Consider the following 13,343-nt stretch of genomic DNA (forward strand, 5'->3'; position numbering starts at 1 on the left):
TCTTCCTATCTCACCAGTGTGGTGGAGAGTGCCCTCAAGTCATAGTTAAATTATGGCGACCCCTGGTGGGGTTTCCATGGCAAGAGACTAACAGAGGTGGTTTGCCATGGCCAGCCTCTGCAGCCCTGGTCTTCACTGGAGGTCTCCCTTCCAATTACTAACCAAGGCCGACCCTGCTTAGCTTCTGAGATCTGATGAGATCAGCCCCACCTGGGCGATCCAGGTCAGGGCATCTCACCAGTAGGATGGAATAATACAAAACATGTGATGAACTTCTCCATGCTCAGGGTTTTCACTTGTCTGAACGTGGCAGCTGGTGGACTGAAAGGGGATGGAGGAAAGGGGAGGGCAGAGGGTGAGAAACCATTATACTTTTTCGATTAATGGGTGTTCTAGGGACAAGGCTGCCAGGGAGTGGGGGAGACCAGGAACAAAATCATTATTGTTATTGCTTATTTATAATCCACTTCTCACTGAGATCCGAGATGGATTGCGTACTCCAAGTGAATACAATATAATCAGTAACTGGGACATTCAATAACTAGGAGAGTCACAGCAAAAATCTAGGAATCCTGGTTGCCCTCGGAGCTGAATAAGCTGGAAAAGCCATGAAATCTGGGTTTAATATGATGTTTGGGGCAGGTTTTGGGGCTGCATAGGAAAACCCCAGCAGGAGGGTCTTTGGGGCTCTGATGGGAGGCTCTCAGCTGACTAGCCCGGGGAGAGAGGAGGAGGAGATGACACAGGGCTCTTCTTTTCAGCGGTGGCCAGATGGTTGGACTCCATCAGGTCTTGCACCTGCTGAAGAAGGGAGGAAGTGTTTGTTCTAAATCGAGGAAGGGTCCCCGGTCTGACCGCGGCCCTCTCCTTGTCGCACACAGATCCTCTACAAGCTGCTGAAGTACGAGAAGGTGAGCGAGAGGAACAAGCAGCGCCTGAAGCTGAAGGACATCGGCTACCAGGGCTTCACCTCCTACCTGAACGACATCCCCGTCTCTATGCAGCTCTTCCGCCGTCTTCTGGAGCAAGTGCTCGGACCAGGTAAATGCTGGGGGGGTTGCCAGAGGCTGCAAAAGGAACCCGATACCGGTTGGAGCGAGGCTAGTTGAAGCCTGTTCTCCGAAGAAAGCATTTTGCTGAGAAAACCGGGTCAAGGTATGCGCCTCTCCCCAAAGACTACCTGGGAAGCTAACGCAGAAAGCCTGCTGCTGCTGTCCGCAAGGAGGAGATGTTTAGACCAGTTCCAACGCGTGCTGGGCTGGGCCTGGCATTTCTCTGTCCTGGGCTTGCTGGCTTCCCGGGTGATTCCTATCCCCAGATGACCTTGGGCAAGCCGTTGTGCCTCCTCTCTTACGTTTCTTTACTTTGTGGATCAATAGCCACTTCCATCCTGGCAACACATGTCTCTGTTTCTCAGAGAACAAATCTCTGAATACGAGTGCTGGCGGGCAACATCAGAGGAAGGCCTGGCCTCTCGGCCCTGTTTGTTTGGCCCTCCAGGGCAATTGTTTTGGCTGCTGTGTGAGGGAGGATCCTAGACTAGATGGACCACTGCTTTGACCCCGCAGGGCCCTTCTGATGTTCTTATGAAGTGCTGATGTCCATATTTACAAACTTGGCTACCACCAGAGAACAACAACTCTTGAGGTTTTGGACAGGTTTTGGATGGAGAGTGTGGGAATCAGATGAATAGTAAAGAGTCCAGTAGCAGCTTTAAGACTAACCAACTTTATTGTAGCATAAGCTTTCGAGAGCCACAGCTCTCTTCAACAGATGCATCGTCAGCTTTCGAGAACCACAGCTCTCTTCGTCAGATGCATCGTCAGCTTTCGAGAACCACAACTCTTTTTGTCAGATGCATCTGACGATGCTTCCGAAGAAAAGAGTTGTGGTTCTCGAAAGCTGACGATGCATCTGACAAAGAGAGCTGTGGTTCTCGAAAGCTTATGCTACAATAAAGTTGGTTAGTCTTTAAGGTACTACTGGACTCTTTACTATTTTGCTACTACAGAGTAACACGGCTAACTCTTCTGGAATCAGATGAGAGGCAGAAATACCAGAATAATACATGCCCTGTGGTGCACAGGTTAGCTTTGGAAATCCACCAATTTCTGCTTGCTGGTGGAGCCAGCCCTAAACAAGCAGTGACACAGTATGGGGGGTGGAGGCCCTTGTTACACCACCTATTGCTGAACAGCAGGATTTGAGTCCGATGGCACCTTAGAGACCAACAAGATTTTTAGGGTGTAAGCTTTCAAGACTCGGAGCTCCCTTCTTTGCATCTGAAGAAGGGATCTCTGACTCTCGAAAGCTTACACTGTGAAAATCTTGTTGGTCTCTAAGGTGCCATTGGACTCAAATCCTGCTCTTCTGCTGCACACCAACCCAGTTGCCCTCCTAGACTACACTCATTGCTGAGGCTCTTTGTCTATAACCCAGCCAACACTTGGGTAAACCAGACCTGCCTTTACTTTCCTTCCGCCACCAGACTGTAAATATTGTGCCGCAGGTACCATACTGGTGAATCTGTTGGTCACCTCACTGTGTGCTTGGACCCTAATGTTTGGCTCTTTTCTTTGCTTCCTAGACACCCCAAACTACAAAGATTTGATGGCTGTGGTTTACCTCTCCCACCGGGCAGAACTGACAGTCAGGCTGGACATCTGCAGAAAGGTGAGTCGGAACCGGTGCCAGGAACTTGTGTTTCCAAGAAGCTTCCTGCTGGAGGGAGTAAGAGACCCATTTCATGCGTCTGCCACGTGCAACTGTCTTCTGCCAAACCAGACATGAGCCCAGCTTTATCTACTCTAGGAGATGGGGGACTGGAAGAAACATCTCCTGTGCTGCCTGGTCCCCCAGATAGGACCCTCTTTCCAAGCCCTGCTCTCCCCTCCCCAGTCTGCAAAGCTGAGTTGGGGGGCAGTCAGAGATGGGGCTTTCTTGGTGGTGGCTCTTTGCCTTTAGAGTGCCCTTCTCCTTGAGGCTTGCCTAGCCTAATGCCTACTTTCCTCGCCTCTGTGTGCCCGCTCAAAACATTCCTTTATATCCAGGCATTTAACTGAAGGCTTCCGTCTTTTTTAAAGCTACTTTTACAGTTCACTTCTAGCCTGATGACTGCTTTAGGGATATCTTTTTCAGCTGCTGAATTTTGTTACATGCTGTTTTATGGCTGTATTGATAAATTCTTAGGCTGTGCTTGTAACTTTATTGTACTGTATTTGTGCTTTGTGAGCCGACTTGAGAAGGTCTCTGGAGAGGCAGCATATAAATGTTCTGAATAAAACTCTAACCTGCAGTCAGGGCCGGATCCAAGGTTGCTGGTGCCCAGGACAACCCAAGTCCGGCTCTTCACGCGTGCACGCTCCCGGCGCTGCGTGATGACATCACTTGGCATCATCACACGAGGTGGAGTGTGCCGCCCATGCAGCAAGCCGGGTGCCCTGGCGCACCACAGAGTTGGCAGAGGCAGTGCGGGGGGCTGGGAAGCCACCCGCATGCGGCCACCCCCTGTCCTGCTTCCCAACCCCCCCGTGCTGCCTTTTGCCTGCCCCACAGGACAGGGGGCGTGCGGCAAGCCCACTGCCCCCTGTCCTGCGGGACAGGCAAAAGGCAGCACGGGGGACTTGGAGGCCACCCACGCACTCCCGGTGGCTGGCAGCTGCGCCCAGCGCCCCCTCCTTGGCGGCACCGGGGGCAGACTACCCCCACCCCCTACCCCCTCTCGATCCAGCCCCGCCTGCAGTAACTGCTCGCTGGTCTGAACCAGCAGAGCAGAAGTCCTTTTCTAGCTCTTCCATCTGAGCCACTCTCTGCAGTTGAGCCCATTTATGGGGAGGGCAGATAAAAAAATTCTATCCAATAAATAAATGCGCAAATCCAAAAATCACTTGCCTCGAAAGTGCGTGCTTTGTTTTTGAGCTACGGCCCTTCCCAAAGATCTCTTCCTACAGAGGCAGGAGGAGTCTAAGGATGGGTAAGGAAGCTGAATTTGCCCCCTTCGTTGCATGTTGTGCGATACCAGTTAATTTCCACCTGCTGCCCATCCAGATGGGTAGATAAAGCCCAGCTCTAGATCTCCCACCATTGCAGCCATATCAGTTTCTGGCAGGCTCTGTCTGTAATGGAAATGTTTTATCCGTGCCTCATTAAAGCTTCCAAACCGTCTGGTTCTGAGATTTATATCCTAATTCTAAACAGCTCAGAGGGCTTTAGATAATGAGATCTAAAAACAGAAATCTTTATTTAAAGAACTTGTTACTTAATACAAAACGATATGTATGGGTTCTTGTTTTAACACTTTCCATCAAGGCACACAGGGGCTTCTTGTAGAGTTAAAAGTTTATTCTTTATTTAAACTCTCAACTTTTTAATTAAGCAAGATGTATATAAAATGTAAAGGATTATCAAGATGAAATCTGTTGTCAATGAACAGATCCATGCAACAAGGATTAACTCTCTTAACATCACTCAAATAGATCTAAGATTGATTTAAAAACAGATCTGCTATGAAATGCATTGAATTTTCAATAAGCATACATACAAATATATTTCTCACTTCTCTCTTCTTCATGATATTTCCTTCAACAAAGCCCTAATCTCTTATCTGGATGGCATCTTTAATGCTTTTATTATTTATTGGATTTTTTATCCGCTCTCCCCACAACCGGGCTTAGAGCAGATTACAACATAAATACTAATTGGCATATGCTGTCTACTAAGAAATCTTACACGCATGACAACAGTATAAAAAAATGATGGGTTTCAGATTGAACTGATTCTTCTTACTTTCAATCACGTAACATTCTTCAAAGTCAAATGTGACTCCATAGTGCAGATGCAAATTTATTTATTTATTTATTTTATTTTATTTCAAATTTCTATTCTACCCTCCCCGCAAGAAGGCTCAGGGCAGATAACATATTAAAATACAATAAAAATTCATCTGCATTAAAACATCATTAAAACAGCAGTGTATTAATACACATTTAAAACAGGACGGTGGGCAGCTTTCACAGGAGGGTTAAGATTTTATACACCCCTTTTTTCAGGCCGGTGGAGGCCCAGCCTCAGCCACACGCCTGGTGGAACAACTCTGTCTTGCAGGCCCGGTGGAAGGATAGTAAGTCCCGCCGGGCCCTGATCTCAGCAGACAGAGCGTTCCACCAGGTGGGAGCCAGGACCGAAAAGGCCCTGGCTCTAGTCGAGGCTAGGCGGGCCTCCTTGGGACCAGGGACCACCAACAGCTGTTTGTCTTCTGATCAGAGTGTCCTCTGGGGAATATATGGGGAGAGATGGCCCCGTGGATACAGGACCGTAAATAAGCTTCATAGATCTTTAAAAGTTGACAGAAAGGTTAAGTGAGCTAGTTATGATTGGTCCATTCTCGCAATTAAAAAATTGTTTATCTACCACTGTTCACTACTTTTAATTGATTGTCAAAGATAAAAGGAACATCTGTGTGGCTATACTACCTGTTGACATAGCGCATGGAAGTTCATACACAGTTCACTAGAATACGTGCTTATAACTAGAGTACACTGCAAACAAATCCATCTTCCTGTTACATATCCTTTTGTCTGCTTTCATTAAACTGTTCTTGGAGGATCAGAACCCCGATCTGGTCACTGAATGCTTCCTGCTTCCTCTTTCAAGCTGTTCTACCTGATTTACTCCCAGCAAGACATGGTGAAGCAGCTGGCCAAGCTGGCCAGCTGGCAGGATACCCTCACCAAGCTGTATGTCAAGGAATCCTACGAGTCCCGCCAACACAGCTTGTCGGGCTCCACCAATAGTGGGGGCTGCCTTGATCTCTTGAGGAGCTCCAGCCAGCCAACCTCAGAAACAGGGAAGGATCCAGCGGATGCCCTGAATCCGGCCCCTGCTGATCTCCAGGACCTCGATGTCTTCCTCCCGCTGGGCTACGAGGCCTCGGATCAAGAGCTTTCAGAAGGTTTCTCCGACCACTCCATCTCCCCCACCAACCAACGGGGCAAGCCTTTCCACCCATACGGCTTCAAGTCCTTTGACTCCCTAGACCTCGCCAGCCATTCCTCCTCTTCCAACATCATTGACCTTCCCGGGCAGGGCGAAGCCCATGCTGGAGACACAGTCCATGTGGACAGGGTCTACCACCCTCTTTCTCCCTTCTCCATGTCCCCCTTCGACCTTGGCTTGGATATAGGGAGTACCAGCTCTGCAGCTACAGCAGAGAGTGGGAACCAGACCCCGGTGAGCTTGCCCGGGACCCCTTCACCTCTGGAGAACTTCAAGCCCTTCCCGGGGACACGAGCTCGGAAAAGCTCCAGCCTCTCCAATGTGCTGGATGAGACCAGCTATCAGGAGACCTTACCCAGCGACAACGTCTCCAACACGAGCAACCCTCAGGTGAGCTTCCTCCTTGCCTTGGGCATAGGGCTAGGGGGGGAATTACCGGTGGGACCTCACTGACAGCAATGCTGATTCTGTGAACTCAGGCAGGTCATGAGAGGGAGGGCAGGAAGGGCCACATCAGGGCTTTGTTCTCGTGGCCCCTTCTTACATGCCAGGGTAAGGTCGATCGCCACCTTGGGGTCAGGTAGCAAATTTCCCCAGGCCGGTTTGGCTAGGGATCCTGATGGTGTTTTGCCATCTTCTGGGCATGGAGCAGGGGACACTGGGTGTGTGTGTTGGGGGGGGCGGTGTATTTGTGAATTTCCTGCATTGTACAGGAGGTTGGACTAGATGACCCTGGAGGTACCTTCCAGTTCTATGATTCTATGAGCCCAGAGCCCAGGTTCTTGCTCTAGGATGCTGGGCAGGAGCCGTAGCGCTCCAGCTTTCTGAGGCCATGGTCCCAGCTTCCTGCTGTGGAATCGCAACTTTAAAAGGAAGCTGGGTAGCTGGACCTGGAAGAATATTGGTCTAGGACACAGTAGTCTGACTTGATCTTGGGCAGCTTCATATGTCCTCCATGTGGCAGCCAGGATCTTGGGAAGGGAGACTGTGTAGCGCAGTGGTTAGTGTCCTGACGAGGACCAAGGAGAGCCAGGCTTGAATCTCTGCTCTGCCATGAAAGCTTGCTAGGTGACCTCGGACCAGTCACACATGCTCAGCCTAGCTTCCCCCCAAGGTTGTTGAGTGAGTAAAACGAAGGAGGAAGAAGCTTGTAGGCTCCCCTGAACTCCTTAGTGGAGGACCAGGACGAAAGCGGATGATGAAAAAAGGTGAGGAATAGAGTGAAATTGTGTGGCTGGGGAATTTCAGACCAGAACCCCAGAACGGTGTTCTAGATAGACTTGCAGAAGACAGTATTGCCTCCTCTGGCTGCTAAACACAGTGGCACACAACATGTTCTTTGCCAGATGTGAGTGTTGAGAGCAAATAAAGGAAACTTTGTTTAGTGTATGGCAGTGGGGGGCTTTACAGCATAACTGAGCAAGGGGGTTCCTGCCCCAAGGAGCTTACAGTCTGACAGAGGACCAGTGCAGAATCCTGGCTTCAAAGGAATGAATACAAGCAAAGGCAGTTAACAAAGTTCCTCTTGTTCTATCCAACTCTGGTGCTCTTGAGGAGCAAAAAAGGAGACCAGGAGATTTGAGGGAACAGAAGGGGTTTGATACTCTAAATAAAACGGGTTGCCTTGCGAAGACGTGGTGGCCGATGCCTGTAGCTTCTCTCTGGGTCTTATCATCTGCAGCAAACCCCTGAAGAAGAACTCTGCAACCTGCTGACCAACATTATCTTCTCCGTGACCTGGCGAGGGGTGGAGGGGTGCGACGACGTGGCCTGGAAGGAGCGGGGGCAGGTCTTCTCCGTCCTCACCAAGCTGGGCTCCGCCTGTGAGCTGGTGCGCCCCCCGGATGAGATCAAGCGCAGGTAGGAAGACGACGCTGGTGGCGTGTGTGTCACAATTCCAAAGCTTCCCAACGGTTGGGGACCATTGCCTTAGATATTCTGAGGGCTACTTCAGGTTGGGAAAATGCCGTGAGAGGGAAGAGTGTGGTTCCAATTTGAACTGGGCCTGAGGAGGGAGAAGGAATACAGAACTCCAGAAAACGTCTTTGTAGCATGTGATCCAGCTGCAAGAGGAGGATGGTTCTGGAAAGGCTCTGTTGAAGGGTTGGATCTTGAAGGAGAAGGGAGTGCTTTGTGGGGCTGGGGGTGGGCAGCTCTGGAGGTGCGTTTAACACCAGGAACCCATGGCCAAAGAGGAAGCTGAGGACAGCCTGTGTGAAGGCCCATGGGATAGGAGATTGCAGTTGTGGGTGCCAGGTGGACACATCAATGTGGTGATGGTGATGATGATGATGATGATGATGATGATGATGCCTGGCTGATACTTAGGTCTCTGGTGGAAACTTGTATCAGCTCAGCAAGGCCAATCAATGATAACATGTGATCTTTATTACTGATTGTGTTGTGGGAAATTTGAATAATAACAACATGCAATTTATATACTACCCTTCAGGACAACTTAACACCCACTCAGAACAGTTTACAAAGTGTGTTATTATTATCCCCACAACAATCACCTTGAGCCCACTCAGAACAGTTTACAAAGTGTGTTATTATTGTCCCCACAACAATCACCTTGAGCCCACTCAGAACAGTTTACAAAGTGTGTTATTATTGTCCCCACAACAATCACCTTGTGAGGTGGGTAGGGCTGAGAGAGCTCTGAGAGAGCTGTGACTGACCCAAGGTCACCCCACTGGCTTCAAGCGGAGGAGTGGGGAATCAAACCCGGCTCTCCAGATTAGAGTCCTGCCGCTCTTAACCACTACACCAAACTGGATCTCAGTGTCTTCATGGCAAACTCTTTAGAATATCCTCCTTGCTTATTTTCCCACATTTTGACAGCTCAGTATATAGTCTTGGTACATGATTAGTCATCAGTTAAAACCTGATTTTCCCGTCTTGTGCCTTCTCGTTCCCTTGCCAGTCTCCTGGAGATGATGTTGGAGTCGGCCTTGACAGACATTAAAGAGTCCACCGCGGCGACACTGCCCAGTCTCACCCAGAATGCACTCAAGCTGCTGCGTCTCCTTCAGGATGTCTTGTTTTCGGAGGGCCAAAGCAACCAGGCCTTGTGGAGCGAGAAGGTGGGTAGATATCTGGCTGTATGTTGACCTAGCGTTCTCCTTTGGGTCAGTAATGACAGAACTGTGAAACTGAGGGGGATTTCCCCCCGTTTTTTGTCTTGAAGGGCCCCCCCCACACACACCATTTTTCTTTCTTACGGCAAGGTAAATCACATTCAAAATGTATAACATGAAAAAGTCTGAGGATTTTTTCAGTTTTTCCAATGGGTGTAAAACTCCCGAAAACTTCATTGTAACATGTGATCAAGCCACAAGATTCGAACCCCGATTCCAACCAAGGGAGCTGGATGAAAACTCCACCTAGAGGCTGAGTGCGAGGTCTTGGAAGTGGAGGGCACTCTGTACGTGCTCAGATGCAGTCTGAGCTGTGTAGTTAAAGCATCGAACTAAAGTCTCTTTCCAGTGTGGTTCAGGTCCCTGTTCTGCCATGAAGCTTGTCGCCAGGCAGCCTTTCCCTGCCTGACCTACCTCATAGGTTTGTTGTGATAAAAAAGAGGAAGGGGGAACTGTGGACGGTGGGATAGAAACATAACAGACACACCCTCCTCAATACTATGCCTGATGTTGAGAAACAGTCCTGGTGATAGCCTGTGGTAGGAAATTTGCACGCACTCACACCCCATCTCACATTCTGAAAACAGCTCCTGGGCCCAACAGCCAGGACTATATATCCTGTTACGGAGGAACTTATCCTTCCCTTTGCCCTCTGGCTGCAGGTCTATGAAGGTATCAACAGCCTGCTGGAGAAGTTGGTGGTGTGGTCCCACTTGGCCAACGGCACCTCTGACCTGAAGGAGATGGCCCAGATTGGCCTGCGGGTGCTAGTCGGGTATATTATGCTGGACGATATGCAGGTATGCAACGAGACTGGGGCAGGCTCCTCCCCAGCTGAGACAATCCCAGCTTGGTTTTCCTGCTTGGGTGTTCGGAAACGCCCAAAGGCGCGAAGCTCCCCAAACACAAAATCTGCAAATAGAGCCGCGACACTGATTGATTGATTTAAAACATTTATATGCCCACCTTCCCCCTGAACATCTTGGGGCCCAAGGTGGGGCAAGATGCATTTGAGCTGCGGAACGCTGGGCTCGAATCCAGAGCTCCGCACCCCCGCAGGCCCCGATTCCTTCTGGGCCTGTTCACTGCTGGTGCTTCTGCTCCATTTCATAGTCTCCTCTACTTGCAGTCCTTGGCCTGTGCGAAGCTCCACAGCCTGCTGCAGACAGCCTCAGCTCCTAAGAAGGAGGAAGCCTGCTACCTGCTAGGCAACCTGGCAACTCCCCTCCAGCGCTCGCTTCACACCAAGTCGGAGACCTTCTCCCGCCTGGTACCCATCATCCGCACCCTGATGGACCAGTGTTACGACACCTTGCAGCTCCAGCACTTCCTTCCTTCTCTGCCCCCCACCAACGGCAGCCCCACCTTCTACGAAGACTTACAGGTGTTCTGCACCACACCGGAGTGGAAGGCGTTCATCGAGAAGCACGTAAGTGGGGCACAGTGAAAAAGGCCCTGTAAGCAAGCAGGAGATTCCCAAAGGACAACTAGAACAATCTGCTGCGACGCGCAAGGCTTTAGTTGGGCGCCATAACACTCAGAGGTGGGCAAGGGGCTTAAATTTGAGGGGTCAACCTGCCCGCAAGAGGCAGCACCAGAAGTTTAAAAATGCTCCATGCCATTTCCTTCTGGGTCTCCCTTGGCAGGTGCAGCCCAATATGACCCAGTTTGAAACCGACACGTTTGCCAAGAGCCACGACCACATGTCCAACTTCTGGAACTCCTGTTACGACGCCCTGATGAGCAGCTCTCTGAGGAGGGAGAAGGAGAAAGCCGAGAGCAGGAGGAAGTTCCAGGTAGGGGGTGGCGCGTGCCTGCGTTTTGGCAGGGAGGGAGGGCAGGGCACTTCAGGGCAGGGCACTTCAGAGAGGGAGGGCAGGGCACTTCAGGGCAGGGCACTTCAGGGCAGGGCACTTCAGAGAGGGAGGGCAGGGCACTTCAGGGCAGGGCACTTCAGGGCAGGGCACTTCAGAGAGGGAGGGCAGGGCACTTCAGGGCAGGGCACTTCAGAGAGGGAGGGCAGGGCACTTCAGGGCAGGGCACTTCAGGGCAGGGCACTTCAGAGAGGGAGGGCAGGGCACTTCAGGGCAGGGCACTTCAGAGAGGGAGGGCAGGGCACTTCAGGGCAGGGCACTTCAGGGCAGGGCACTTCAGAGAGGGAGGGCAGGGCACTTCAGGGCAGGGCACTTCAGGGCAGGGCACTTCAGAGAGGGAGGGCAGGGCACTTCAGGGCAGGGCACTTCAGAGAGGGAGGGCAGGGCACTTCAGGGCAGGGCACTTCAGAGAGGGAGGGCAGGGCACTTCAGGGCAGGGCACTTCAGAGAGGGAGGGCAGGGCACTTCAGGGCAGGGCACTTCAGAGAGGGAGGGCAGGGCACTTCAGGGCAGGGCACTTCAGAGAGGGAGGGCAGGGCACTTAAGGGCAGGGCACTTCAGGGCAGGGCACTTCAGAGAGGGAGGGCAGGGCACTTCAGGGCAGGGCACTTCAGGGCAGGGCACTTCAGAGAGGGAGGGCAGGGCACTTCAGGGCAGGGCACTTCAGAGAGGGAGGGCAGGGCACTTCAGGGCATGTCTGTCCACACAGAATTTTCTGCAACGTTCTCTACAGTCTCACTGGCACCAGATCCTCAACGCTTCAGAGATCCATTTAGAAATTTTATTTATTTATTTGATTGATTGATTGATTAAATTTATATCCCATCCTCCCCTCGAAAGGGCTCAGGGTTGCTAACAGCGTCAGTAAACAATAAATACAAGTGAAAACACATAAGATTATAAAAGCAGATCACAGTCACTGTAATCCAAATTCCAGTTTCAAGCATCATCGACAGTTACACAGGCCACTGTAAAATGGTATAAGAACTGCAGATTTCAACCATGGTATAGCAGCCAAGGTAGGACAGAGCAGGGCACGGCGGTCAAAGAGGGGGCAGAATGTCCCCTCTTTGACATTGCCTCCCCTCTCAACCAAAGGCCCGGCAGAACAACTCCATTTTACAGGCCCGGATCTCCAGTGGGAGTGTGTTCAAACAGGCCGGGGCCAGAGCCGAAAAGGCCCTGTCCCTGATTTAGGCCAAACAAACATCCCTCGGGCTGAGGACCACCAGTAGTTGTTTATCCACAGAGCGCAATACCCTGCAGGGGACATAATGGGAAAGGCAGTCTCATAGGTATGTTGTCCCCAGTCAGTATGCGATTGGATCTTTGAAAGACGCCAGTATTCGCTGACTTTCTCCCCTCATCTCTTCCTGTGGGACACCGCGCTGCCTCCTGCTACTAGGCCGATCTCTTTTGGGGCTGGGCATCCGTAAGTTTCCTTCCTTTCCTTACACTGTTGCACCCTCTTGCCTTGTATTCCTCCCCTGGCCCTTTTGGCTCCCCCTTTGCTAGGAGCTCATCTTGGAACCGGTGATGAAACGGGCGAAGTACGAGAACATCCGACACACGAACATGCTGAAGCAGGTCAACAACCATCACCACACCGTCTTGAAGCAGTGGAGAGCTCTGAGGCGCCTGCTGACCTCCCAGTGCTCTGCCTGGGCTGACCGGTAGGGCGCTGCTTCCTGTCCCCACTGCTGGTCGGGTTCTCTCTTGACACTGTGATAGATCAGCCTAGAGACCTTTAGATCTGCTTCGGAAGAACGCAAGTCCCACCTATGAGTGTGGAAACAGCTGTGTTTGGCTGGAGATCCTGACAGTGTTTTGCCATCTTCTGGGCATGGAGTAGGGGTCACTGGAGGTGTGTGTTGGGGGGGGAAGTAGTTATGAATTTCCTGCATTATGCAAGGGGTTGGACTAGATGACCCTGGAGGTCCCTTCCTACCCTCTGATTCTATGAGAAGATCCAAATGGACAGGCTGCCTTCTAGAAGCTTTGGAAATTTTACTTTATTTATTTGCTGTATCTGGGACCCAGAGCGGCCCACAACAACAAAATTATGATGTAAGTAAGCCAGAATGAACAATAGTATGTCTTCGGTGGATCAGGCTCCAGCTGCTGCCTGTGAGCCACGGGCGAAGAACCAGAGGGCCGAGATTCCTTTGGCTCTTGCCCTTTGGCCACGGCCACGCTTCAGAACATTGGCAGGAAGAGGAAGACATCCTTAGCCCAGGCGGAGCAGCTGCCAGCACGGTGTCCTTCTTTGGCCCCCGCCCAGTTGTCCCCTGGCTGCCCCCACCAGGTTTTGCAAAGGGGGTTAGCTTGTTATCTT

General features: G+C 51.2%; 1 protein-coding gene across 1 annotated transcript in view; it reads left to right on the top strand.

Moving 5' to 3' along the window:
* The window catches only part of NBEAL2 (neurobeachin like 2), a 206,444-nt gene that overhangs the window by 162,915 nt on the left and 30,186 nt on the right, over positions 1–13,343 (top strand). The window contains exons 25-33 of the mRNA XM_054990898.1: positions 882–1,041; positions 2,588–2,673; positions 5,653–6,384; positions 7,676–7,854; positions 8,921–9,080; positions 9,797–9,934; positions 10,264–10,563; positions 10,781–10,930; positions 12,524–12,681. Of these exons, the coding sequence (XP_054846873.1) occupies positions 882–1,041; positions 2,588–2,673; positions 5,653–6,384; positions 7,676–7,854; positions 8,921–9,080; positions 9,797–9,934; positions 10,264–10,563; positions 10,781–10,930; positions 12,524–12,681 (2,063 nt within the window). The remainder of the gene's footprint in view (positions 1–881; positions 1,042–2,587; positions 2,674–5,652; positions 6,385–7,675; positions 7,855–8,920; positions 9,081–9,796; positions 9,935–10,263; positions 10,564–10,780; positions 10,931–12,523; positions 12,682–13,343) is intronic.

This window comes from Eublepharis macularius, chromosome 11, assembly GCF_028583425.1.
Source record: "Eublepharis macularius isolate TG4126 chromosome 11, MPM_Emac_v1.0, whole genome shotgun sequence".
In the NCBI taxonomy this organism is placed as follows: domain Eukaryota; kingdom Metazoa; phylum Chordata; class Lepidosauria; order Squamata; family Eublepharidae; genus Eublepharis; species Eublepharis macularius.